We start from the raw sequence: 24,303 nt of genomic DNA, 5'->3' as shown, positions 1-24,303 counted from the left end.
GGTCAAAAGGTTGACTTTCTTTTTTGGAGACATCTTTAAAGAAACTTGAGATTACTTTTTTTACTATTTTTATTTTCAAAAAGTGTTTTTAATATTTGTCACAAGATTGAAGAAAAGGAAGAAAAATTAAAAACGTGTTCATTTTCATTGGCATCTGAAAAGCTGGACGTTAAATCGATTTATCTGCAAGATACACAAGAGACTCATTTAATTTTTTAATATACATTTTTAAATCCAATAAAAAAAAAACGATGGATTATCATATTGTGTTATCTATTTAGAAAAAAATGAAAATGGAATAGTAAAAAAAACCCGGTGATGGCATTTGAGATCACGTGAGTGCTCAGCAGCGCGGTCACGTGACGCGGTGACGCGGTCACGTGACGTACAGAAGCGCACACACATGTGAAGCGGCCGCGCGCAGCGCCCACTGCAGCAGTGTAGCAGGATGAGGCGCAGAGAGATGTCCGCGCTGCAGCCGCCGGGGCCCTGCGGGGTCCGGGGCTCCTCTCACACGTACGTCCTCACCCTGCTGGGGCTCTGCGCGGCCCTGGGCTCCTCTCACGCCTACGTCCTCACCGACCATGACGGCCTGGGCAGAACCTTTGACGGAATCGGAGGTTTGAGCGGCGGAGGGGTGAGTTCAGTCCGCTTAAAGGGGACGCCGGCTGCCTGAATACTTCTGCGCCGACATCACCAATATGTGTCTCGTGTAACGCTGGTATTGCTTTTTAGGCGACGTCCCGGTTACTGGTCAACTATGCAGAGCCCTACCGCAGCCAGATACTAGACTACTTGTTTAAGGTAGGACCCTTCGTTCACCTCGTTCACTTCTTCACTTCTTCTTCTCCCGGAAGTAACCTCCATGAAAACTGTTTCTGTTTCAGCCGAACTTCGGAGCCTCTCTGCACATACTGAAGGTGGAGATAGGAGGAGACGCTCAGACTACTGGTGAGCGATCTTAATAATAATACTTAATAATGCATTTCATTTATATAGTGCTTTTCTTGGTACTCAGTCACTTTACATAACAGTTAAAATATCCTAAAAGCTAAGCAATAAGCAAAATGCAATGAAGTAAATAAAAACAGTAAGTACAACTTAAAAACACAAAGATTTGTCAATTGCAAAACTATTTGTTTAAATATTAAAAACAGAACAATAATACTATAATTACAAGGAGCAAATGTAGCATTATTTAAAGATGAATAAAGTATAGTATTAAAGGGCGTGGCGTTGTGCTCCTGCATGCCGTGTGGACAGACTTCTACTTCTTCTACTAGTGCAGAGCGGTGAGAGCCTGAGCGTACACCTGACATGACAGGCTGCGAGCAAATTACCCAGCATGCCATGCAGGTGTTCACTAAATAGGGGGACCCCTTTCAATGCAGGACCCAGTGTGTACATTAGTCACTACTGAAACACATGTTGAGCTGGAGAGCTTGTGATGGGCTCTGCACGGATGAGGACCGACTTGCAGACAGGCTTCTATTTCAGTGACGTGGCAGTGAACTGGTTATATGTATATGCAACATGGTATATTGCAGCTGCTTTGGTGTTCTGACAGAGGGATTATAAAAAGGGCCATGGATAAAGCCTGCATCCTTGGACGACAATGAGAAACGGGTTTGTTCTGTGTTTTGTTATCTCATGACCATCTCTCTGCTCTCTGTGAAGATGGAACGGAGCCGTCACACATGCACTACGAGAACGATGAGAACTACTTCCGAGGGTACGAGTGGTGGCTGATGAAAGAGGCCAAGAAGAGGAATCCAAATATCACACTCATGTGTAAGCACACACAACAGGAAGCTCTCACACACCTCTGGCTAAAGGGAGATCAATTATTGATCCCAATTTGACTTCACGACCTCTGTGAATGATTTCAAGACCACCTGTTTGGCTGTATGATCACTTGTTTAATTACCTGTTTACAACTTGCAGTGTTCATTCATTAACACTACACAGGGCTCATCTTGGTTAAGAATCCCTGTATTGCTGAGGCCGTTGGTCTGGCATTGCGGGTTCACACTAACATCGGCGTACCATTGATGGTACGCCGTGCATCTCATCCTGCACGTGTCTGTTGGTGCCTTCTCGTAGGTTTGCCCTGGGCGTTTCCTGGCTGGGTGGGCCGGGGTAAGAACTGGCCCTACGACTTCCCAGACATCACTGCAGCATACGTGGTGAACTGGATCCTCGGCGCCAAGCAGTACCATGACCTGGACATTCAGTATGTGGGGGTGCGTACTCACTCGCCGTGACTCTCATCCCCGTTCTCGCTCCACGCTGTTCAAAGTAGAGTTACCTTTCACATTAGATCAGCCAGAACCTCCAACAGAGAACACATTGTTCATATTCATCCATATTTCACTTTTTCCTATAAGGTTAATGCAATTAAAACACACTTTTATATCATGGTCTAAGCCGGTACAAGGTACTTCCTAAAGCTTGTGAATCTTTCACACCATACGGATGCTTTACTCGTCACAATAAGGTATTTTAATAAGTTGAAGCAGGGGTCAGTAACCTTTACCATCCAAAGAGACATTTGATATTATTTTTCACCAATTAAAATGGGTTTGGAGCCACAAAATGTATTTGCTATAGAGCAAAAGAGTTTTATACACTGTTCTAATACACTGTCAAGAATGTCTTGACAATTCTTGTTCTACTTTTTCATACATGCATCAAACTAGTTTTTGTATATAATGACCATATAGATAGATAGATATGTACTTTATTAATCCCCACGGGGAAATTGTTTTGTCAGAGTAGCACCCACACGTACAGACATCAATCAATGGAATAAACTAAACACACAAGATAAGAAATAAAAGAAGAGCAGGGATGGCAGATATATACAGAATAAGAAATAGAAATAGAAAATATGTATATATATATAAACAAATAAAATATACATATACCTATAGTCCACATATATATACATACATACATACATACATACATACACACATACATACACACACACACACACACAGACAGACAAATGAAATATGTATATATACAGAGTGTATTCAGATATGAAATAAGATGTAACGGAAATTAAATACAAATTCAGTGCATTCAGGAGATTAAATTAAATGTGAACGGAAATTAAGTAAAATGTAAACGAGTGCAAAGTGCAAATACGTCAAATATAGTCGCAAATATATTGTGTAAAATATATATATATCTATATCTCTTTTATAAGCTGTGATATCAAATAGCTTTCGTATAGGAAAGGTTGCTGACCCCTGGTCTCACCATGAGGACTTATAGACATCACTATGACAGTACGACACAAGTAGTTGTAATCAAATGTAATAACTTTACGTCTAACTTGGTGACAAAGCTTCAGGGAGTGTAGGAAACGCCGAACATGGAACGCTGCTTTCATAGATTTCATGTTCGTTGTGTAACTCAATTCCCTTTCATCTTTTTTTAGATTTGGAATGAGCGAAGCTACGACAGCAAGTACATCAAGGTAACGCTTCCCTCCTATCGTTCAATGCCCCTCATTGCTTTGACTGATACATGTGCATTGTGGGTAAATGAAAGGAGAAAAACAGCCACCAACATTGAGTCGTGTCCCCCATGAGAGATACATTTGAACTCTCAGTGGGGCAGATATTTCAGCGCTGCAGCTGGGTTCCTCTGAGAGCATGTCTTTGTTGCCAAGGTGCTCCGGAACACGCTGGATAAAGTTGGTCTCGCCGGCGTTGGCATCGTCGTGGCAGACGGCGATTGGAGCGTCGCTAACTCTATGCTCGTTGACCCCCAGCTTAATGAGTCTGTTGAGGCCATCGGGTGAGTACATTTGGCTTCGACGTCACACTCGCGAGCGGCATCGTAACGACGTCCTGTCGCAGAATCACTCGCTTGACCCGGTGCAGTCACCATGTAAAAGTCTGGGGAGTTCAGCGAAGGGCAATCTGGTGCATGAGGACTGATTGACTAAACATGTGATGCACAGATAGTGCAACGGTCTTCTCTTATCAGTCGACGTGCTGCTTCAAAGCTGATTGTTTGTGGCTGTTTTTCTGTTTGGACTTGAGGAGTTAAGAGGGCGTTGTAGCGGCTTGGTACGCTGCATGTGTGCATGCTCTATAGAGCACATCCATATGCATGGGAGAGGGTTCTCTATACCGCATGGTTTCTACCATTAGGTTTTACACTGTACACTATACTGCTGCCATATTGTTGCACGTGCTTTTAAAGCTGCACTCGTCAATATGTTGAGGATGGGGTTGGTCATCATCTTCAGCAAGCAATGAATCAAATATTTCTTTCTTTCTCACTAAAAAGGAAAACGATCTGGTATCTGTTGTGAGACTAACAAGCTCGTCCAATCATTTGGCCCCAATGTAAGGACTGTATGGTCGACCTGCCCGTCACCAGAGTCTTAACGGCTGTGAGTACTAACAAAAGCCTTGGTGGTGGTTTACGTGTATAAAGGCTTCAGTCAGACGTTTCCACAGAAGTCAAGGAAAAGTGCTTAGACGTTAGGAGGCAACTATTTGACTGTTGCACTGCAGCCAGTGATCAATCTGGGGGAGTGCCTGAAGGACTTCCCGTCAGTGTTGCTGACTCGGTGACATTCTTGCTCGATTCCTCAGCGTTTGGTCCTCGTGCTGCCAGCTGCTGTCTTGGAGAAGAGTTGAAACACTGGGCTGGATAGTTTTTATTATCGAGCGTACTCTTTCACATTTTCCAAGATTACCAGCTGTAGCCGTCACAGCGGATGAAATGACTTTGAGGAACGTGAAAGGAGTCGCTCACAGTGACAAACCCACAGCCTCTGGGCAGGTTACTGGTTCTTGAATGGGATCTCCCTCTTTACATTAAACAGGGAAGTGCTTTGTGCAACACTGGTGTATCTATTGTTATTGGATCATCATGACTGGATATGAACCAAAAGTGAAACTAGAAGTTAAGTTAAACTTTTGTGCAAAACGCTCTGATAAACCAATAGTGCCCAAATAGCCCCAAAAAGAGTAAAAGCAGCTTTAAAGTCCCTTCTCTTTATTCCCAAAGTTCCAGTTTCACATAAAGTCTGTGTTCCTGTGCTCTCTGTCTTCCTGTGTGACGGCCACCGGCTGCACCAGCTGCTGCGCTACACTCTGGATAAGAGCGGTCTGGAGACGGTCCGGATCATAGCCAGTGACAACCTGTGGGAGCCCATTGTCCGGTCTCTGCTGCTCGATCCCGAGCTCAGCAGAGCCGTAGACGTGATAGGGTAGGACCATCCTCTGAGTCTCTGTTCCTGTAACACTGAGCTGTTAACAGGAGACTGTGTGCCATCTTTAAAGACTTGGGACGGTAGTGTTAACCTGAATGGTGTGATGTACAGTACTAACAGGAATGTCTGTGCTCACAACCCTCCTGCTTTGAGTGCATGAGCATCTTCTTCCATTTCTGTTTGTTTTGAAGCAACTAAAGAACCACCAATCATATTTTCTACATCTGTACAGACATATTAAGGACATGTCTGACTATTTTGAGCCTTTACATACTTTTAAACAGTGTACCAGTGTATAACTGTCTTGCTCTCTACATGTTTGACCCAAAAGGCATCCCTACCATGAACGCAGAGACAAATGGCAGCAGATGGTCAGGTTTTTTTTTTCAGAGGCCTGTCTTCATCTAACAAAATCAGCACTTTAAATCTAATAAAGTACGAAATGTAAAACTCTTCTCAAAAATAGACCACACATCTCAAAAAGCATTTAGTGGCAACTTTCAGTACTTTTGCTTCCTCGTGTTAGTCTAAACTCTAAAGGAAGGGGACGTACTCCTCTCTAGAATGAGTCACAGTATGTTGAAGCTTCATACATTACAGTTTGTTCCAGATTGTTCTGGAGGCCGTGTGACACGGCTGCACTTCCCCATAGGTTTCATCTGATAACAAGTCAGCATGAGCTGAGTCGCTGAGGTGCTAACTCTACTGAATATTGTCATGTTCCTCTTCCTTTGTATTAAACAGGCTGTAAGTTATGAGTGTAAACTGTGAGATCAAACACAATGACAACCACGCGCTGTTTTCTGGAACATGAATTGTAATCCTTAATATATTGTATTGTTCTTTGACTGGCTGTTGGCTAGCTGTTTGGTGCCGTGTCACTACATAGTTGATCAAAGTTGACCTTGGACCTGACCTTGTGGGTTGTGAGTGTGACATTTAGGGACCTTCTGCGTAGAAGGTGTGACATTTCAGGGACCGTGTGCGTTGTCTTTGTGACATTCAAGGCCCTTGTGTGTATTAGGTGTGACGTTCAGGGACCTTGACCGTGTGCGTTGTTGGTGTGACATTAAGGGACCTTGTGTGTATTAGGTGTAACATTCAGGGACCTTGACCATGTGCGTTGTTGGTGTGACATTCAGGGCCCACTACCCCGGCACCACCTCGGTGAAGGAGGCCCTGAAGACTCAGAAGAAGCTGTGGTCGTCAGAGGACTACAGCACCTTCAACGACGAGGTGGGCGGAGGCTGCTGGGCTCGCATCCTGAACCAGAACTACGTCAACGGACTCATGACGGCGTGAGTAACTACACAAGCAGCGCTGTGTGGTGGAGCGGTGAGCATCGCTGACCAAATGTGTTCATTTCATTGGGATTGTAGAAGTTCATCAAATGCTTTACTTGAATAGTCTGAATGTGTGTAGGGCTTCACCTAACAGCCATTGTGTGTTTATTAACCTATAGGAGGACGTTAGAGCAGTACTCTGTTAGATATTCATTCATTTAAAGTACACATAAGGGGCCAATCACACCAGAGGCGACTCTCAAAAACGCATCGCTAGTAAAACCATTGTTTTACACCTTTAAACGCCTTGTTAAAGGTGCGCCTTTCATGTGCACCTTTTTTAAATGCGCACTTGATGTTTTCCTCATGGCTTTTAGGCGCGCATAAAAGTTAAAATATTCTCAACTTTTTATCACAGCTCATCAATGTCACCCGATTGCGCACGCAGGCCGCTCCACAGGCGCACCCGCCTTGTTTTACCCGACCTGTTTTTGCCACTGCGATTTTGAAGCGGCTGTGCTTTTAAAAGTCATGTTTGGTGTGATCAGAGAATATATTCCATGTTTTTGAAGGGGAAGAACCAGTCCCCAGTCAGGTTAGGAGGGACTAAGGTTAGCGGTCTGGGGGCACCGGTCTGGGTGATGATGGTCTGGGGGGGGTAGCGTTTGTGGGGGTAGTGGGGGTAGAGGTCTGGGGGCCAGCGGTCGTGAGGGTAGAGGTCTGGGGGCCAGCGGTCTGGGGGCCAGCGGTCGTGGGGGTAGAGGTCTGGGGGCCAGCGGTCTGGGGGCCAGCGGTCGTGGGGGTAGAGGTCTGGGGGCCAGCGGTCGTGGGGGTAGAGGTCTGGGGGCCAGTGGTCTGGGGGCCAGCGGTCTGGGTGGTGACGGTGATTCTCCCTCCAGCACCATCTCCTGGAACCTGGTGGCCAGCTACTACGAGGATCTGCCGTTCAGCAGAGACGGGCTGATGACGGCTGAGGAGCCCTGGAGCGGCAACTACGTGGTGGAGTCCCCGATCTGGATCACAGGTGAAGCATTCATTTCAAATGCATTCATTTTCATACATGAAGAAGACGAGCAGCAGCGTGAGAACTGTCCCCATTCCACAGTTCCCACACTGCTACTGTTGCATTTTTATGAGGTGAACTGGGTCACGGGCGGAGTGAGGTTGTGTCACAAGGTCGAGTTAGCTATTAATATTGGGATTATCAAGGTCACACCCAGTGCTGAGGTCCAAATGTGTTTTTAGACATGTTTCATGTGTGTTTGGTGAGTGTGGAAAGTGTCAAATGTTTTACATTTAAATGATGCATGAACCAAAAGGAAAGGGTGTGATTAGTCACATTTTGGAGTTTGAAGGTGGACTCTTAAAGAAAGAAGCTTTATTAAAATGTACTTTGTCCTCTGACACAGTTTAGTACGTACGTGATGGTTTGTTTCCCTCGCAGCCCACACCACACAGTTCACCAAGCCAGGATGGACCTACCTGCAGACTGTCGGACATCTGGCTCGAGGTGGAAGTTATGTCGCGCTCACTGACGGGAAAGGAAACCTCACCGTTGTTGTAGAGACCATGGCAAGTTGGGCTGTCCTATTTGGATCAAAGTGTTCCTCCTCTGGTTGTGTAATAACACATTAAAGAGATTATTCAGGTTTTAGGAGCGTAGCTGTACACAAGCCTCTTCAACGTGTTCTCATGATGATCTCTACAGACTCACAATCATTCGGTGTGCATCAGACCCCCGCTGCTACCCTTCAACGTGACTTCCCAGAAGGCAACATTCCAGCTGAAGGGATCCTTTGTGAGTTTCCGGAGGCGGTCTTCATCACACTGTTTATGAGCGACTGATTCTCACTCTGGGTTCTTTCTTTTCCTTAGGGCTCCATTAAGGAGCTCCAAGTGTGGCGGTCACAGTTTAACTTCAAGAGCAAGAAGTCCTCCTTCTTTGAGAAGCTGACGCCACAGAAGGTAAAGGATTCTTTAGGTGTTTGAACACACCTTGGCGTCGAGTAACACCTTCAACCTGTTGAGAACTGTGGAACCAATTTTGTCTCTCGACCTCTTTTTTCCCTGTGTTTGAGTTGTCGTAGGAACCCCAAATTTATTCAAATTCTTGTAATTATTGTATGTATTTGTTCAACAAAGTCTTGGGAAAGAAATGTATATCTGCAAAAAAAAAGTTTCGCGCACAATTTCCAAAAGGTTAACGTGCTTTTTATGCGTATGTTTATGACGTGATTTCAGCTCGTAGATGGATCGTTCACGTTGGCCCTGGATGAAGACGAGGTCTACACGCTCACCACACTTCCAACGGGGCAGAAGGGCAGCTTCCCCGCCCCCCCGCCCTCCGCTCGCTTCCCTCAAGTCTACAAGGACGACTTTAACGTCCGTAAGTACAGCGCGCAGAGCGTCTACACTGCTTATTGAATTCTTCACGTCGTACAACTGTCCTCTGTTGCTCTCCTGGAGGTTTCTTCCTTTTACCCTGAAAGGGTTTTACAGGATGTGAGGTCCTGGGACAGGATATTATGTGTACAGATTGTAAAGCCCTCAGAGGCAAACCTTGTATTTGTGATTTTGGGCTATACAAAATAAACGGAATTGAACTGAAAAACTGAATGTGTATCGTACAAGGAAATAATTTTGCAGGACCAAACTACAACCGAAGTTATGCTACATATTAAGAGCAATAGATGATTTTATTTTTTCACCATTTGGAAGTTTCAGTTCAAAAAGGATTTATTTACAATAAGTCATTTAATGTTAGACGGAGCCAGATTGGAAACTGAGCTTTCCTAAAATATGACTTGTATCGGTATAGTTGTATTTCCTCGTTTTACTTCTCAACGGTCTCCGTCTGTGCCCCGCCTCCTGTAGGAAACCCCGCCTTCTCGGAGGCTCCGGACTTCGCTGACCAGACGGGGGTGTTTGAGTACTACATCAACATGACCGACCCCGGACCTCACGTCTTCACCTTACGGCAGGTTGTGACCCAGAGGCCCGTCACATGGGTGGCTGACGCCGACCAGACCATCAGCGTCATAGGAGACCATCAGTGGTGAGGGGACGGCACCTTGAGGTGCCCCATAGTGTTGGTGTCCCAGTGAGAATACGTAGCATTACTTCACATTACTGTCAGGAACAGGTTGCTTGTGCTAACTTGTGTGACATCCAGGAGCCTGCCAGAGTCTTCCCGTCCAGCATAACGACACTCTGTGACGTTACAGGGCCAACCTGACCATCACGTGCGACGTCTTCATGGAGAGCGTGAAGGAGGGGGGCGTGTTCATAGCGGCCCGGGTGGATAAAGGAGGCCAGGCCGTCCGCAGCGCTAAAGGAGTCTTCTTCTGGGTGTTTGCAGACGGCACTTACAAAGTGACCAATGACCTCGGTCAGTAGAGTCCTCTCTGCTTTCATACACACGCATACATATTCATACATGAGGAAATATGTTTCAACGGGAAAATGTTCTCACACATTTAAAGATCAAGGCAGGCAATATTCTGTGATTTCTTATTGTCAACCAATCCCATGAGAGGAGCAACTCCAACCACGTGTTGGTCCTGCTGATACCTTGTGACTTCCTGTTTGTGGCTCTCTGCCCTAAACTTATTGTTTCTTTAAAACAAAAAGCTTTAGTAAATTTTCATGGAATGTGTTGACATTAGGAAGAGTCCAGGTTGCCACCTGACAGAAATGAAAGAAGTCCTCTCCAGTTCTCTAATTGTGACCTCAGAACACGTGTCATTCTCGACTCTAACAGCTGGACAGACGGTGCTGGCGGAGGGGAAGTCTGGAACCCGAGCGTATGGTTGGCACACTTTATCCCTCACTGTGGAGGTAAGTGCACACTTCAGGGTCTGAGTGTTTGAAGCTTTTACGCTGACGCTCCTTTGTGTCCGACTCAAACCGTGCGCTTTATAGTGGACCGGACATCCAGATTAATGTAACGCTGAAGACCAAAGCCTGGAGAGTGACATAAAGACTTTGAGATTAGAAAATAATCATTAGTTATCGTGGTAATGCTGTATATTGAAATGTCTTAAGCGAGCTGATGGCTTTCAATGATTCATCAGGTAACTCTCTAATAATAAACTGTTCCAGCTGGTTTTGGAGCAACCTGGCTTAAACTCCATTGGGACTCAGGTAGAGCTGGATGCTCCGCTCACGGACTGGACCTGCAGCCTGTTGTTGATGTCCATGTGTCTGAGGAGGCTTCTCTCTCTGTCTCTGGGTGTGGGTGTGGTCTGTGTGTGTGTGTTGCTTCCTGTAACCTGTCACTGATCCCCCTGTAGGGTCAGTATGCGTCGGGCCTGCTGAACGGATACCCGCTGTGGAGGAACGCCGTGGTCCTGACTCCAAAGAGCGGCTGGGCCGCCATCGGGACGCGCTCCTTTGAGCTGGCTCAGTTTGATAACTTTGCTGTGGTGGCAGAATCCTGATTTCACCCTGAAAACAGTATTTATGAGGATGTGAATATTTTTGATCAATTTAATTTATTAACACCTCAGTGTGGGGCTGTAAATGAATAGTTTGAAGCGTCATTCGTAACTGACATTTACATCAGTAATATAATGAATAATTTGCTGATCCATTGTGGACACACACACACAGCCACACACAGCATTTATCCCTCGTCTCTGTAATTACCTCGGTCCAAATGTAATTGTAAATCATCATGCTCTGTTTTTGAACAAGATTTTTAAAAATATTTTTTTATGGTTTGCTTTTTTAATGATTTAAAAATGGCTGAAATAAAATGTGCACAATAAAAAGTGTTTTATTATAATAGTTTCAAGTGGTTATTTTTTTTATTCATTTCATTTTGTATAACCCAATATCACAAATTACAAATTTGTCTCAGAGAGCTTTACAATCTGTACACATAGACATCTTGTCCCGGGACTTCACATCGGATCAGGAAAAGCTCCCCAAAAAGAAAAGGAAACAATCACTGAGGGTGAAAACGGATGGCCAGAAGCAATAGATGTCATGTGTACAGAACAATGTTCCCAAATGCTGTCCCAGGGCAGATGAACGTGAGAGGTTCAGGGGTCTAAAAGTTTTCTTTTGGAGATGATTTGGGCCGCAGGTCTGCATCATCGACATGTGTGGACCCTCACTAATAATACTTGGGCCCAATCTCAATCTCCACCCTGACGGACTCAGACTTTGAGGCGCTCCTGCGAAGTTCTTGGGGGTTTAGGGGTGTCCCCTTGTCAAATTGTGGAGTGCCTGAGGGCTCTGGTGGACATTTTGAGCCCTTTATGAACCCTTTCCGTAAGTCAACATTAGATGCTGACTTTGCCTAAGGGAATTACCCACAATGCACTGCAATGTGAGGTTAAACAAGCAGTTCCCAATGGAAGAATGGAGGTGTAAGAACAAAAAAAGGTAAACAAAGGCACGTGGGGATTTAGCCCGATAAAATACCTTTACAACGTTATGGAACATAAAAACACATGAATTAGAGGAATGCAAGCAGAATATATATATATATATATATATATATATATATATATATATATATATATATATATATATATATATATATATATATATATATATAGTACACTCAAACTTTTCATTTTAAGAAAAACAAGTAAATACATAATTAAAAATGACTTCTCATCTTGTGAGGAAGACGTTTAAACCAGTGAATAAAAAGAATAAAATAAATCCATAATTGTACACAATATTCTTTTAAGTAGTCACGTGATGTTGCAGCAAAGCGCTGTCCCTCCATGTTTACACCATCAAGCCCTCACAGACTCTCACCCTCAACCAGTTAGCAGCTGACGTCAGTGAGTCCCTGAGGGTTAGGGGTTTGATGGTTTAGGGTGGGGATTGGGATTAGGGCCCATGTTGTAGGGGTCTACTCTGACCTTTGACCCCGTAGAAACTCTCTGCTCTAACTCTACCGTTGAGGCGCGGCTCGTTTCGCGTGAACGCGCTCTCGTCACCGACGCGGGAGGGCCATCTCCATGGCAACGGCCCACCAACAGCACGAGACGGGCAGCTATGGCGGAGCCGGAGATGGAGAGACCCGAAGCGTCCCCTCGCGTCACCACAGTTTTTATCAACAACGTGGACTTGTACTCGTCCAGGTGTCTCGCTAAGGTAATGAGTTTCAGTGTGGAAGGTCCGGGTTGAGTTGGTTACGTTACTAGTTAGTTAAATTCATTTTACCGTGACGTGCTGTGTCGACACAGCGGAAGTTAAACTCACTACCAGCGCGTCTGTGGACGAGCAGCGACCCGCAGTCAACGTGTGTCTCCCCCGCAGCATCTGTGTGAACCTGCGGTCGTACAGACGCAGGCCGCGGAGGAGGAGGAGAACAAACTGCGCAGCCGCAACGCAGCGCGAACGTTTCACCTGGTGGGAACAGTTTCTGGCCAAAGTCACGTGGACATTCCACCTGCCGTGGAGCAGTTTGTAGTAAGTGACAGCCCAACCAGCTTCCTCAGCACATGTGTTTAACTTTGCAACAGGAGGAATGATGAAACAATTACGATCATGTAGAATGTCTGCTTTCTGACCGTGAGCTTAGACTTGACTTTAATCTCTTGTTTGCAAGCAACCAGACAGGGAAGCGCTGCTCTCAAAGCTGATGGACTGTGAAGTGGTCATCTACAACGTTACCCAGCATGCCGAGCAGGTGGACGAGGCCCTCTGGGCTGTTACAGGCAAGCAGCTCAGTCTCTGTTGGGGGGTTGATGCAGGTCTAAGATCTGTTGGGGGTTGATGCAGGTCTAAGTCTCCGTTGGGGGGTTGACATAGGTCTAAGTCTCTGTTGGGGGGTTGATACAGGTCTAAGTCTCTGTTGGGGGGTTGACATAGGTCTAAGTCTCTGTTGGGGGGTTGATACAGGTCTAAGTCTCTGTTGGGGGGTTGATACAGGTCTAAGTCTCTGTTGGGGGGTTGACATAGGTCTAAGTCTCTGTTGATGGGTTTCCAGGATGTTCTTGGTTCATTAGCGTATGGCTGTTCACACTTTGTCTTTTGGGTTTCTACAACTGCATCTCCAGGTCTCTGGGTTTGGTATTTAATATTCAATAAAAAACAAGATTATCTTTCCTGTCATGATTCATTGAGGTACTACATGGTACTATATGGTTCTACATGCTTCTACATAGTACATCATAAGAGTAACCTTCACTCTGTGCTTTCTTTTCATGACTATTGTGTCATGGCTGATGCCTTTTAACATCTCTTATCTGTATGTTTGAAAACCCTTTAAGAAGTGACCGCTTCACCTACAATGACCTTGAAAGAAAGGAAGCATCCCAGTAAAATGTGCATATCTGCATGTTGTCGTGATATAATCAGACCACAAGGTATTATTTCCTGAGTGAGCTCTTTGCTTTATTTGTAGCTCTCCACAAGGAAATGGAACATTTTTCTGGACCAAAGATGTTCATCCTCATCTCCACGGTGATGACCTGGGCGTGCAGCCGGCCGGTCGATCCTGTAAGTGGACACACACAGCAGCTCTTATCTGTCTGTGTAATATGAACCTTTTCCTCTTCACATATAGTAGAGATATTTGTGTTGCATTTATTACAGTAATCCTCATGACTGCATCCCGGTTCCCTCGTACAATGTCCCAGCTCCGTTCTCTCACCAGCTGGTCCACTCAGATGTATGGTGAGTTATTCTGTTTGCCGTCTGCAGGAAGTCCCTTTCACGGAGGAGGTGTTCTGGGGAAGAAGAGCACATCCCAACTTCAAACCGCACATTGACCTGGAGAAGAAGGTGGTCAAGATGGGAAAGACGGTGAGCTTCAGCTTCCTCTGCAGCGTGTGAGGAGACGCATGTGGTGGCAGCACGGCTCTGACCGGCCCCTGTGTGGCTGTTGCTTTCAGAAGAGGACGCTGTTCTCCACATACGTCGTGGCGTCGGGACTCCAGTACGGGATGGGCGAGCAGATCTTCCACTACTTTTTCAAGGTGAGACTCGAAGACAAATGTAGACTGTTGCTCACAGCTATTGACAAGATCCGTTTGCTCTCCTCGTTATTCACACGCGTCTCTATTTATCACTCAAGGTAGAGGTCTGAATTAGAGATCCTCACAATCAGGAGTCGAGTCTGTTCAGAACCAAATCATACTTAGTCTTAATGGGTCAAGCGCTAACCCTCACAATGGATTTAGTTCTCGTCTTCCGATGAAATTGTACTTTTCTTCACATTTTAGTTCTTTATTTTCTGTTGGTTTTAGTCATCAAACAGCGTGTGTCACTTTTAAAATGTCCTTATTTTATGTCCTGCAACCATCCATGTAAACAGAACTCCTGTGGTCTGTGTGTCCGTTTGTGAGCAGAACCTAATATTATGTCTAATATGGACAACAGCTCTATGGAGCGAGCTGGCTCTGATGGATCCGTTCCTTTTTGTTCTTTTTTTTCCCGTCATATTGCTTAAAGGGGCAACAATCTCTCCATTTTCTCAATGCAGACAAATATAACCGATAATAAGACTTTACATTTCGGTAAGCTTGTGGCATGGATGATTTCTGGCTACCGTCTTTGTTGGGATTAGAATTAGAGTCACAACATTTCCTTCTGGTGAGTCTCCTGAGTCAGACGGTGAGAAGAGCCTTTGAAATAACTTCAGAACAGCAGCACACTGCTGGCTATTTATTTTCATAAAAGCAGAGGCTTAAGCTGTGTGACTCAAATGTAATGACAGTGGATGAGAGACACAAACTGGGGCTAATACCTGAATAGATCTGAGCGACTGAGATTACACGGACGTCGTCATCGCGGCAGAAAGCTTGTGTTTGTGCGTGTTGTGCTGCTTCTTTGATGTCGCTGCCAGGCCGTCTCCGTCTGCGTTTTGGATCGGGATCTAATGAGGTCGTCTCATTGTGGATGTGGCAAATGGACACGTTTCAGACTTCCTGACAATAAAGTATCACCTTCATTATCATTTTTGAAAGACACCGAACATGTCTCCCATATATTTGTCTATCATGACTCGAGAGAGGAGGGCTACCCACTTACTGAAAACAACGCACATCCTCCCCCAGCATTAACCTGACTGCCACATGATTCATTGCACAAATCAGTCTGAGCGTTACCCTCTTAGTGTTGGATCAAAGCGGCTCCAGGAAAATGAACAATCAGAAGCTGGTGTGTATGAATGTATGTGTCTTGTTAGACATCCTGGCAGGGACAAGAACAAGAAATACCGGTCTTTGGAGACGGCACAAACATCGTCCCCACGATTCACATCAGTGACCTGGCCAGGTTGGACCTTCACCTGTTCTTTTTCTTCTTGATACATTGAGCTTGTAGATTTCACCGAGCCCTGCTCTGCAAAAGGCTTTGATCCTTATTGATGTACATATTTATACAATGAGCTTTCTTTCTGTTCAAGTGTGATTCAGAATGTGATTGAACGTCAGCCCAAGCCGTATTACTTTCTCGCTGTGGACTCATCCAACAATACCCTGGAGAACATAGTGAAGGTGTGTATGGCAACTCATTAGACGAATCAGAAGCCGGTTATGTAAGAAGAGAATTAGTGAGTGTTTTGTAACTTTATTGTATGTGTATCATGTGTATTTCATCTGTGACAGTGGTAGAGTGAACTCCTATGCTTGACCCGACTTGATGACCTCATGATATGTGACTTCTTTCTCCACCAGGTACTGGCCACTGTACTTGGCCCGGGGGCGATCCAGAAGAGGCCGTCTGAGGAGGCCTTTCACACACAAGACATGAGTGTACGTCAAACCAGTTTAAAATGCACGTTCCTGCCATGCTCAGGAGGTGCAGTTTGTATGTGATGTTTGATTGCCGTCGACCTGGAAATGACAGCTGACTTCTTTCCAGCTCAACATTCAAGATACACATATTTGCTTTCCTTCTGAGAGCCATATGAGAAAATGTATATCTCATGTTTGCATGTTATGGACGTGAGGTCAGGGTTTGGTTAGCTTAGCTTAGCATTAAGACTTGAAGCAAGGGTCACAAGAAACCTGACTCCAAAGCTAGGAATTACACATTATATACGGTTTGTCGAATCTATGCACAAACTATTGAACTATTTCCTGCTGTTTGCAGTGACTGTGTGCAGCTTCCTGTCTTGACAGTCACAGGTAGACCAAAACCAGAACCTGTGCTCTCTGATCAGGTCTGGCTCACCGCCCTGTAGCAGGAGGAGCTGCACAGGAATGTTTGGCGGATGGATACACTGTTGTTTGTCATGAAGTAGTTTCAACCTGCGTGCGTACAGATTCAACTAAATCAATGGATTATGTTCTTTATTGTGCTTTAGAGGTGTTACTCTGTGTAAATGTGATATTCTGGACAAAGCCCGGCTGCTTGTTTCAGTCTTTATGCTAAGCTAGGCCTCGTCCTGACTCCGGACTGAACACACAGACGTGAGGTAGATATACATCTTGAAATCTCGCGCTTGGAAATAAATAGTGAACAAGCTTATTTCCCAAAATGTTGAATTATTTCCTAAAGGACTCTTGACGAACGTCTTCCCCTGACAGACGATGGAAATTGATTCCTTGCTCGTCAACCTGCGCTTGGAGAGCGTCCATCTCAAGGAACTGTTCTCCATCAACTGGTTGTGTGAGAACGGTCTGGTGGACAACATACAGCTGGTGGTGGATGAATACCAGAAAGCCAGGGGACTACTGGTAAAGCAGACACATGAAATGGATACACTCCATCAGAACTTCATAGCTCTAGAGTTTCAACTCGAGGTAACACACATAAGTGTGTCCTCTCCAGCCCATCCGCCTGTGTGTGTTGGGGCCTCCTGCGGTGGGGAAGAGCTCGCTGTCCAGACGGATCAGTGACCACTACAAGCTGCACCTCGTCAACCTGAAGGAGACCATCTCTGACACCATCGCACAGCTGGTGATGCTCGCACACACGCACACATGCACACACGCACGCACACAAAATATGTACATTACCTTTCGGTAAATAACTGAAACTGTCTGCTCAGTAGTGATGGGCGGTTCAGTCACACCCACCTGGCTGTTATGAGAGCCAATCAGCAACGCCAACATGCTAAACAGACTCTGAAAGAAAAAGAAAAGAAACATACACTTTTATTAATCCCCTGGGGGAAATTCTTCTCTGCATTTGACCATCCTTGATTAAGGAGCAGTGGGCTGCCCTGTGAGACGCCCGGGGAGCAACGAGGGGTTGTGTGTGTGTGTGTGTGTGTGTGTGTGTGTGTGTGTGTGTGTGTGTGTGTGTGTGTGTGTGTGTGTGTGTTGGTGTGTGTGTGTGTGTGTGTGTGTGTTGGTGTGTGTGTGTGTGTGTTGGTGTGTGTGTGATTGTGAGAGAGAGAGAGAGAGAGAGAGACAGAGAGGGGATAAGAAGTTGGAAGATCACGAAAATAAAGAGACATCATAGAGAGATCTAGATATTTAATTTTTTCTTCAACAGTATTGCATGTTGAAATCATATTTTCAAAGTTGACACTGGCTATTGTTAACAAAACACCAATGGGCGTACATTTCCTGTCCCCGTCTTTCAATACCCTGACAATGCCATCTCTAGGAAGATACTGTGCGGGATGCTGATCCAGATGTTGAGGATGACTCTGCAGCCGAGGCCAAGGAGCTTCTGGCCAGCATAAAGGACAGTATGGAGCAGTCTGGAGGTAACACTGGGACAACAGGGTTTAACTGTCTTCAACAGGTCCATCTGTGTGAGTGCAACACTTACTCACTGGAAGGCCCCTTTAAGACTCAACTTGTTTGTCCGTGAGGTGTTTTGGATGACCAGCTGTTGGTGAAGGTGGTGGGGAAGAAGCTGAGGTCTAATCCCTGCAAAAACCAGGGTTTTGTTTTGGACGGCTTCCCTAAGACATACGAACAAGCTAAAGATCTGTTCTCAGGTGAGACGGCCACACACAGCTGCCACTGCACGACGGCATGCGCTCACTACCACACGGACATAAACACCTGGCTGTGTTCTTTTTTTAGCTGACGATCAGGAATCAGAAGAAGCCGAGATGCCTTCGTACAACAAGAAGATTATGCCAGGTGTGTGTGCTGCTGTTTTCCATGTGGAATGTGAGATTTAAGCTCCAAAGAAAAGACCATGGTGCTCCTTGGGATATTGGTAGACTGTGTCCAGACTTGAAGGTGTTGAGCCGGTTTCCTTGTGTCACAGAGTTTGTGTTGTGTCTGGATGCGTCGGACGACTTCCTGAAGGAGCGGGTGATGATGCTGCCTGAGAGGCTGGTATGGGAGCACAACTACGAGCAGGAGCACTTCCTGCACCGCCTGAGCCGATTCAGAGGGAACAACGTGGAGGACGAAACTGTTGTAAACTTCTTTGATGAGCAGGGCATCGCCATTTTGCACCTGGGTAATGCGTGACGCACACGTCTTGTGTCACAGATGGGTGAAATGACCCGCCAATGTTCTGTCCCAACTGGTTCTCAAACTAACTGGTTTCAGTGAGCTGCATCTCATGTCGGCTGCCAATGTGGTTGTTAAAGAGATGACTTCATCATACACACCGACAGAAAATGTGTTTATTAGCAAGATCAATGTCACCAGAGCAAAACAGCACACCTGAACTTTCATATTAGATCAATTCAGTTTATTTTGTATAGCCCAAAATCACAAATTACCGATTTGCCTCGGAGGGCTTTACATCAGCTTACATGCACGTGTTGATGAATTAAGTGAATGAATAAATAAAGCATAATTAAGTTATATATTCGATTTTTTAAATATTTGAATAATAATTTCACTTAAACAATGACAGGAGAACCTCAGAAAGTTCCTCAGACAATATCAGGAAAGTATGATGTCATACACATGCTGCGTTCCTTCTTTTTTTTAAAAACTTTTTATTGCACAAACAAAATAAAAAATAAATGATGTCATCAAACCTCACTGTTTCCCCTGTCGCCTCTCCAGAGATCACCAGTAACGCTGAGCCCGACTGCCTGGTGCTGATGCAGAAGGTCGTGGAGGAGGTGGGAAAGCCCAGGAACTACGGCCCCCCACGCCATGAGGTGGAGGAAGAGGAGAGGAGGGTGGCTGAGGAGTCCATACAGAGACAGGCCCAGGAGAACGCTGAGGAGGAGAGGAAGGAGGCAGAGGAGGCCCAACAGAGGGCTGCACACTGGGAGGAGTGGGTAGGCACTGGGAGCAGAGCTGTGGGTTGTACACGACTCAGGTCCAGATGTGCCGAGGCGCTTCTTTAGGTGCAGATGTGACACATTGGAACCCAAACACATGAGCTGTATTCGTCAGATGAGCTCTGGCTCTTAACAGATCCTGTTAACAGAGGAGTGTGAGGGATTCTGGAACTGTCGAGGTCACGCAGGTGTTAGCTCAGTCAGAACATGCTAACACGGCGCAGATGTTATCTTAGTCAGACCCGGCTAATATGACGGCGAATTATACTCCTGGCACTGCGGCTGGCCACGCAGTTGCATCGACCAACTCGTTTTGGTTTATGGTTCTCGTGTCTTTTCCATACGCCAGAACAGCAGGTGGCGCAACGACCATTTAGAGTCGACCTGCACACCAACGTTCACCGATGTCTCCCTCCAGGAATTCACCGCCATCTTTGTGTCCTGATACTCCGTCAGACAGGTTTTATAAATGCTCATATTTGTGGACCTCTTCAGCCAAACGTTCTTCAACAGGATCCATTGTTCATGTTTCTGCTGTGGCTTTTTAAAACAGCGGTATTATGCTATGAAACCGGAAATGAGAGACTCAGAAGAGATGTGGTTAGCGGACCAATCACAGACTTGCGGGCTTGCGTAGCTTTGACGGATAGTCAGAAATTTGGGGTGACACACGCAAGCACGCAAAATGGCCAATTTGACCACGCAAGGGCGGCCATGCGTGTCTTGCGTGCTTGCGTCTCTGCGTAAAACCCGAGTATAAATCAGCCTTAACAACGACAAGTACGCCGGACGGCTCCAGTCCCGCCTGTCATTACATCTTACCCGGATACAAAAGATATGTTTTTCTGATTGGCTGTAGCCCATTTCTTTTTTTTGATTGGCTGATGAGTGACTTCACACTTGAGAGCCCTGGACCAGGCTAACACACTGCCTTATTATTATTATTTCAGTTGCACTCACTTTCATATGAACCTCTAAATACGCTTGTGTAGAGACTCGGGCTGAACTGTCTCAATGTCAGCTGTTACTTTGGTCACTACAACGTTATTATTTCCAAACAAAGCTGCAGACTTCGGACTAAACCAGCATATCACTCACCATGTTGCATGTGTTTGAATCAGATTACCTATGTTAATGATGCATTCATACGTGTGTCAGACTAAGAGATTGGAGGAGGTGAGGCAGGAGCAGGAGGGGGTGCTGGAGACCGAGTCGGGCCCCATGAGGAACTACCTGATGGAGCACGTCATGCCCATTCTGACCCAGGGCCTGATGGAGTGCTGCACCGCCCGCCCAGAGGACCCCGTGGACTTCCTGGTATTCCCCTCAGCACTGTTGTGAGCTCCCTCTGATCTCCTGCCTCCTGGGTTCTGACCGCGATCCTCTTGTCTGGTTTGTCTCGTTCCAGGCAGAGTTCCTGATGAAGAACAATCCCTTCAACTACTGAAAGTGGAGGTCACTTCCTCTCCTGCTACCTGATGCAAAGACAAAACCAACAAAATAAACTAGGGAGAGAGAAAAAACAGCTTTGTTCTGCTAATTTTGCTGAGCCCTTTGGTATATTAGAGATTGAAGTCAATTACAAGCAGCATTTGTGTTGGACCCTCCTGGAGTCCCGTCCCTGTATTGTGTCCCCGGGTTCATGCTGGGATTTTGATTAGATGTGATTTGTAAGTGGCCCATTCTGCTGCCCCCGTTGTATTTACACACAGCTTTGTTTGGGCTCTTGTGTGCCGGCCATTACTTAAAAGCCTCCTAAAAAAGCGGATGAAAGTGTGCATGAAGCCAGAAGCTAATTAGGAAGTTAATTTGTGTAATGAACTTGGTAAACTCCAAAGTAGACGCGCTCGGGTCATAATTGCTTTGATTTGGCTTCAGATATCCAGGAAGGATAAATGTTACAAATGGCTGCTAATTTGCGTCTCTCTCATGTTGCCACTCGCGACTCCAAAGTGTGCATAATTGGTTGCGACAGAACAGCAAATTATTTCATTGTACATACTTAATCACCACATGGGGAAATTAGTCTGGTTTATTTGGGAAACACTGGGACTCGAGCCGGCGATTGGGACCGTCAGCGAGTCCCCGGTACAAACAGGACATGGAGAGTTTCTGAAGGTAAAATATGGTGATACAATATTCTCATAGTCTCATGAGCTCTGCAATGTGGGGAAGATGTTTGGTTTCCTACCGGAGTGAGCAGAGGATACATGTCACAACATACGCAGGTGCACACAGCAGCCCCGCTACGGACAATAATTATTATTATTATATGGCCATCATATATGAACATGTCATGATATTATTATCATCATGATTATCATTTTTAGGATATTGCTGTTGAAGCATTTAGTTATTTATTTCCAAAACAATACCACCTTATTGTTTGTTCTTCTGCCACACATCTCACAGACTACACAGACACACAAACACATATAAACACACACATAAACACACATAGACACACACGAACACACATGTACACACACACACAAACGCACACACAAAAAAGAATACAAACAAACACACATTTATACACAAACACCCGCATACACGCTGTCTTCCATGTTTATACCACGATATGCTATATGTGTTATTTTGTCACATAAATAAATAATAAAAAGCGAAATGGCCCCATTCATATTTATTATAAATCATTTGAATATTATTAATATTAGCAGCAATATCAACAAGTTCATTTAACTATTTTACTGTTGAGCAGCCTAATCTATAACAATGCATATTCATGAACAGACTTCTGAAATATTGATAGTGATTAGAGGGCAGCTATTAATCTCAATGTTCCACCAGCTGGTCTAGAACCCTGGTTCTCTGGGTTCTCTTGTTCTCTGGGTTCCCTGTGGGAGCAGGGCGTGTCCATCACAGACGACCATGCTGCTGCTGGAACGCTGGTTTGGGATGAACATAAAAAAAGTCTGCTTGTATCCTCCTCCATCCTATTTTCTATTTAATTATCCTTCATCATTCTGAAACCAGAACACAACAATTGTTTACGACGACTCACTTCCACTCCTGACCCCTCAAGAGCTCTGCTGTTAAGTTACATAACATATCATCAGTGTATTTTGCTCAAGGATCCCTTGCAAGTAACTGTGGTTTCGATACTTATAGAATTTTAGGCCGCCAGAAAACATTTAATGAATTGTATTTGACCTTTGACCTTTAGACTCGACCTCAGCAAAGCTTCTGCGATTGGATTGGATTTCTCTCACTGAACCCTGGCTCCTCCTCCTCCTCTTTCACTGGCAGTGTGGTGCCACTAGGTGGCAGTCTTACACCATCTATGAGCTATCAGGAGCCGGTCGCTCCACCTAAAAGGTGACGCTGACGGGATCCGCCTGTGTTCTCATTCCCCAGATGATCCGTGATGAGATGTCGATATTGCTTTTTATTGAATGCAGTATGCAAGATGCAGGATGCAGGATGGAGGATGCAGGATGCAGGATGGAGGATGCAGGATGCAGGATGGAGGATGCAGGACAGCTCCTCCGCACTGAGCTTTGGCCCAAAGAAGCTTCAGCTCATCTGAGTCTGAAGCTGAAGCTGCTGTTGGTTCTGCTGCAGTCATGAGGGGATCAGTGTGAGTGGTGACAGCAGTGTGTTTATTCCTGACACGATGCATTGGTACATCGTTCCTGCATCAGACCTGCAGGCCTTTTACAGCCTTGTGCTTCTCCTAAAAACAAGTATTAATAACAATAGAATAATGGACATTTGAAAAGAAAGGTAAACAAATAAATAATTGTTGCACTACATTAATATATAATCTACATACACACAACCTCTTACTTTTCATGTTTTAATGATGTCATCATAGAACCTTTTACAAGCAATTATTTTCTTTTATTTACACCTTTAATATTAAGTCCATTTATTTATTATATTAGGTATGTATGATGATTACATGATTTTATAATATGTAGGTATGTAGGTTTGATTTTTGTAGTGATTTGTTGCGTAAGTCGTGATCAATTCAAATGATACATATTTTCCCTTTGAAAAATATATAATTTATTTGTTATGCCATGCATCTGAATTTAGTGACTTTCAAATATAGTGCAGTAAAAAGTACAACATTTGCGTAGGGATGGAAAGTACTCAAGTACCGTACTCACGTCTGTTTACCTTCCACCACTGTCTGTTTGACTCTGAGAAGAGCTCAAATGTAATCAGTCAAACATACTTCAGCTTTTATAGTTTCCTTTTTGCTCTTTTGCTTCCATTAGCTTTACAAGATCAACTCGTAGGTAACAGGAGAGCTTCAGTGGAGGATGAGCTGTTATTTAAAATGAACTGACCATAGTAGGCCCACTGCCACAGCCCCAATACTATATATATATATATATATATATATATATATATATATATATATATATATATATATATATATATATATATATATATATATATCCTCCATAATAACTAATACTAGCCATCAGCTGCAGTAAGCCTTGTGTGTCTGAGAGTGTGGCAGCATCTGGACTGAATCCACTGTCACTGATGCTGGTCACTGTTCCCTAACACCCCTTAATCCATGGAGGGATGACACACACACACACACACACACACACACACACACACACACACACACACACACACACACAGAGAAAATCAAGCAGCAGACACAT

The 24,303-nt window shown here is 44.9% G+C and overlaps 2 protein-coding genes across 4 annotated transcripts; both read left to right on the top strand.

The window, feature by feature from the left end:
• Positions 1-388: 388 nt before the first annotated feature.
• On the top strand, positions 389-11,281 carry galcb (galactosylceramidase b). Of its 3 annotated transcripts, none has more exons than XM_068595477.1 (17): positions 389-637; positions 736-804; positions 888-951; positions 1,678-1,791; positions 2,104-2,243; positions 3,449-3,487; positions 3,683-3,810; positions 6,385-6,540; positions 7,425-7,549; positions 7,970-8,097; positions 8,234-8,323; positions 8,401-8,490; positions 8,767-8,911; positions 9,400-9,580; positions 9,750-9,913; positions 10,286-10,362; positions 10,818-11,281. In XM_068595477.1, the coding sequence occupies exons 1-17, from the start codon at positions 449-451 to the stop codon at positions 10,962-10,964; spliced, it is 2,046 nt and encodes a 681-aa protein (XP_068451578.1). In that variant the 5' UTR covers positions 389-448; the 3' UTR covers positions 10,965-11,281. The 3 variants fall into 3 exon arrangements, with proteins under 3 accessions (XP_068451578.1, XP_068451577.1, XP_068451579.1); XM_068595476.1 differs by lacking the exon at positions 3,683-3,810 and adding an exon at positions 5,109-5,239 and having other exon boundaries at positions 390-637; XM_068595478.1 differs by lacking the exons at positions 389-637; positions 736-804; positions 888-951; ... (1 more) ...; positions 2,104-2,243; positions 3,683-3,810 and adding exons at positions 4,309-4,414; positions 5,109-5,239 and having other exon boundaries at positions 3,460-3,487.
• A 1,216-nt stretch (positions 11,282-12,497) lies between these two features.
• Positions 12,498-21,177, top strand: ak7b (adenylate kinase 7b). The gene is made up of 18 exons (XM_068595509.1): positions 12,498-12,642; positions 12,808-12,960; positions 13,100-13,208; positions 13,898-13,992; positions 14,197-14,298; positions 14,388-14,471; positions 15,683-15,771; positions 15,902-15,992; positions 16,173-16,250; positions 17,028-17,177; positions 17,272-17,400; positions 18,055-18,157; positions 18,266-18,394; positions 18,483-18,542; positions 18,673-18,870; positions 19,431-19,651; positions 20,813-20,971; positions 21,063-21,177. The coding sequence occupies exons 1-18, from the start codon at positions 12,544-12,546 to the stop codon at positions 21,099-21,101; spliced, it is 2,088 nt and encodes a 695-aa protein (XP_068451610.1). The 5' UTR covers positions 12,498-12,543; the 3' UTR covers positions 21,102-21,177.
• The last annotated feature ends 3,126 nt before the right edge of the window (positions 21,178-24,303 follow it).

The sequence above is a fragment of the Clinocottus analis genome, unplaced genomic scaffold (assembly GCF_023055335.1).
Source record: "Clinocottus analis isolate CAN_PGR_092001 unplaced genomic scaffold, fCliAna1.0.p SCAF_30, whole genome shotgun sequence".
Taxonomy (NCBI): Eukaryota; Metazoa; Chordata; class Actinopteri; order Perciformes; family Cottidae; genus Clinocottus; species Clinocottus analis.
The sequence above is the reverse complement of the archived record's forward strand: the minus strand, read 5'-3'. Positions and strand labels throughout refer to the sequence as shown.

Excerpts from the sequence above, each read along its gene's own strand:
- ak7b (XM_068595509.1), top strand. The coding sequence starts at position 12,544 with ATGGCGGAGCCGGAGATGGAGAGACCCGAAGCGTCCCCTCGCGTCACC. Across the intron at positions 12,643-12,807 it reads CGTCCAGGTGTCTCGCTAAG|CATCTGTGTGAACCTGCGGT; the intron begins GTAATGAGTTTC and ends TCTCCCCCGCAG. Across the intron at positions 14,472-15,682 it reads TCTTCCACTACTTTTTCAAG|ACATCCTGGCAGGGACAAGA; the intron begins GTGAGACTCGAA and ends GTGTCTTGTTAG.
- galcb (XM_068595476.1), top strand. The coding sequence starts at position 449 with ATGAGGCGCAGAGAGATGTCCGCGCTGCAGCCGCCGGGGCCCTGCGGG. Across the intron at positions 5,240-6,384 it reads AGAGCCGTAGACGTGATAGG|GGCCCACTACCCCGGCACCA; the intron begins GTAGGACCATCC and ends TGTGACATTCAG. Across the intron at positions 8,098-8,233 it reads CCGTTGTTGTAGAGACCATG|ACTCACAATCATTCGGTGTG; the intron begins GCAAGTTGGGCT and ends TGATCTCTACAG.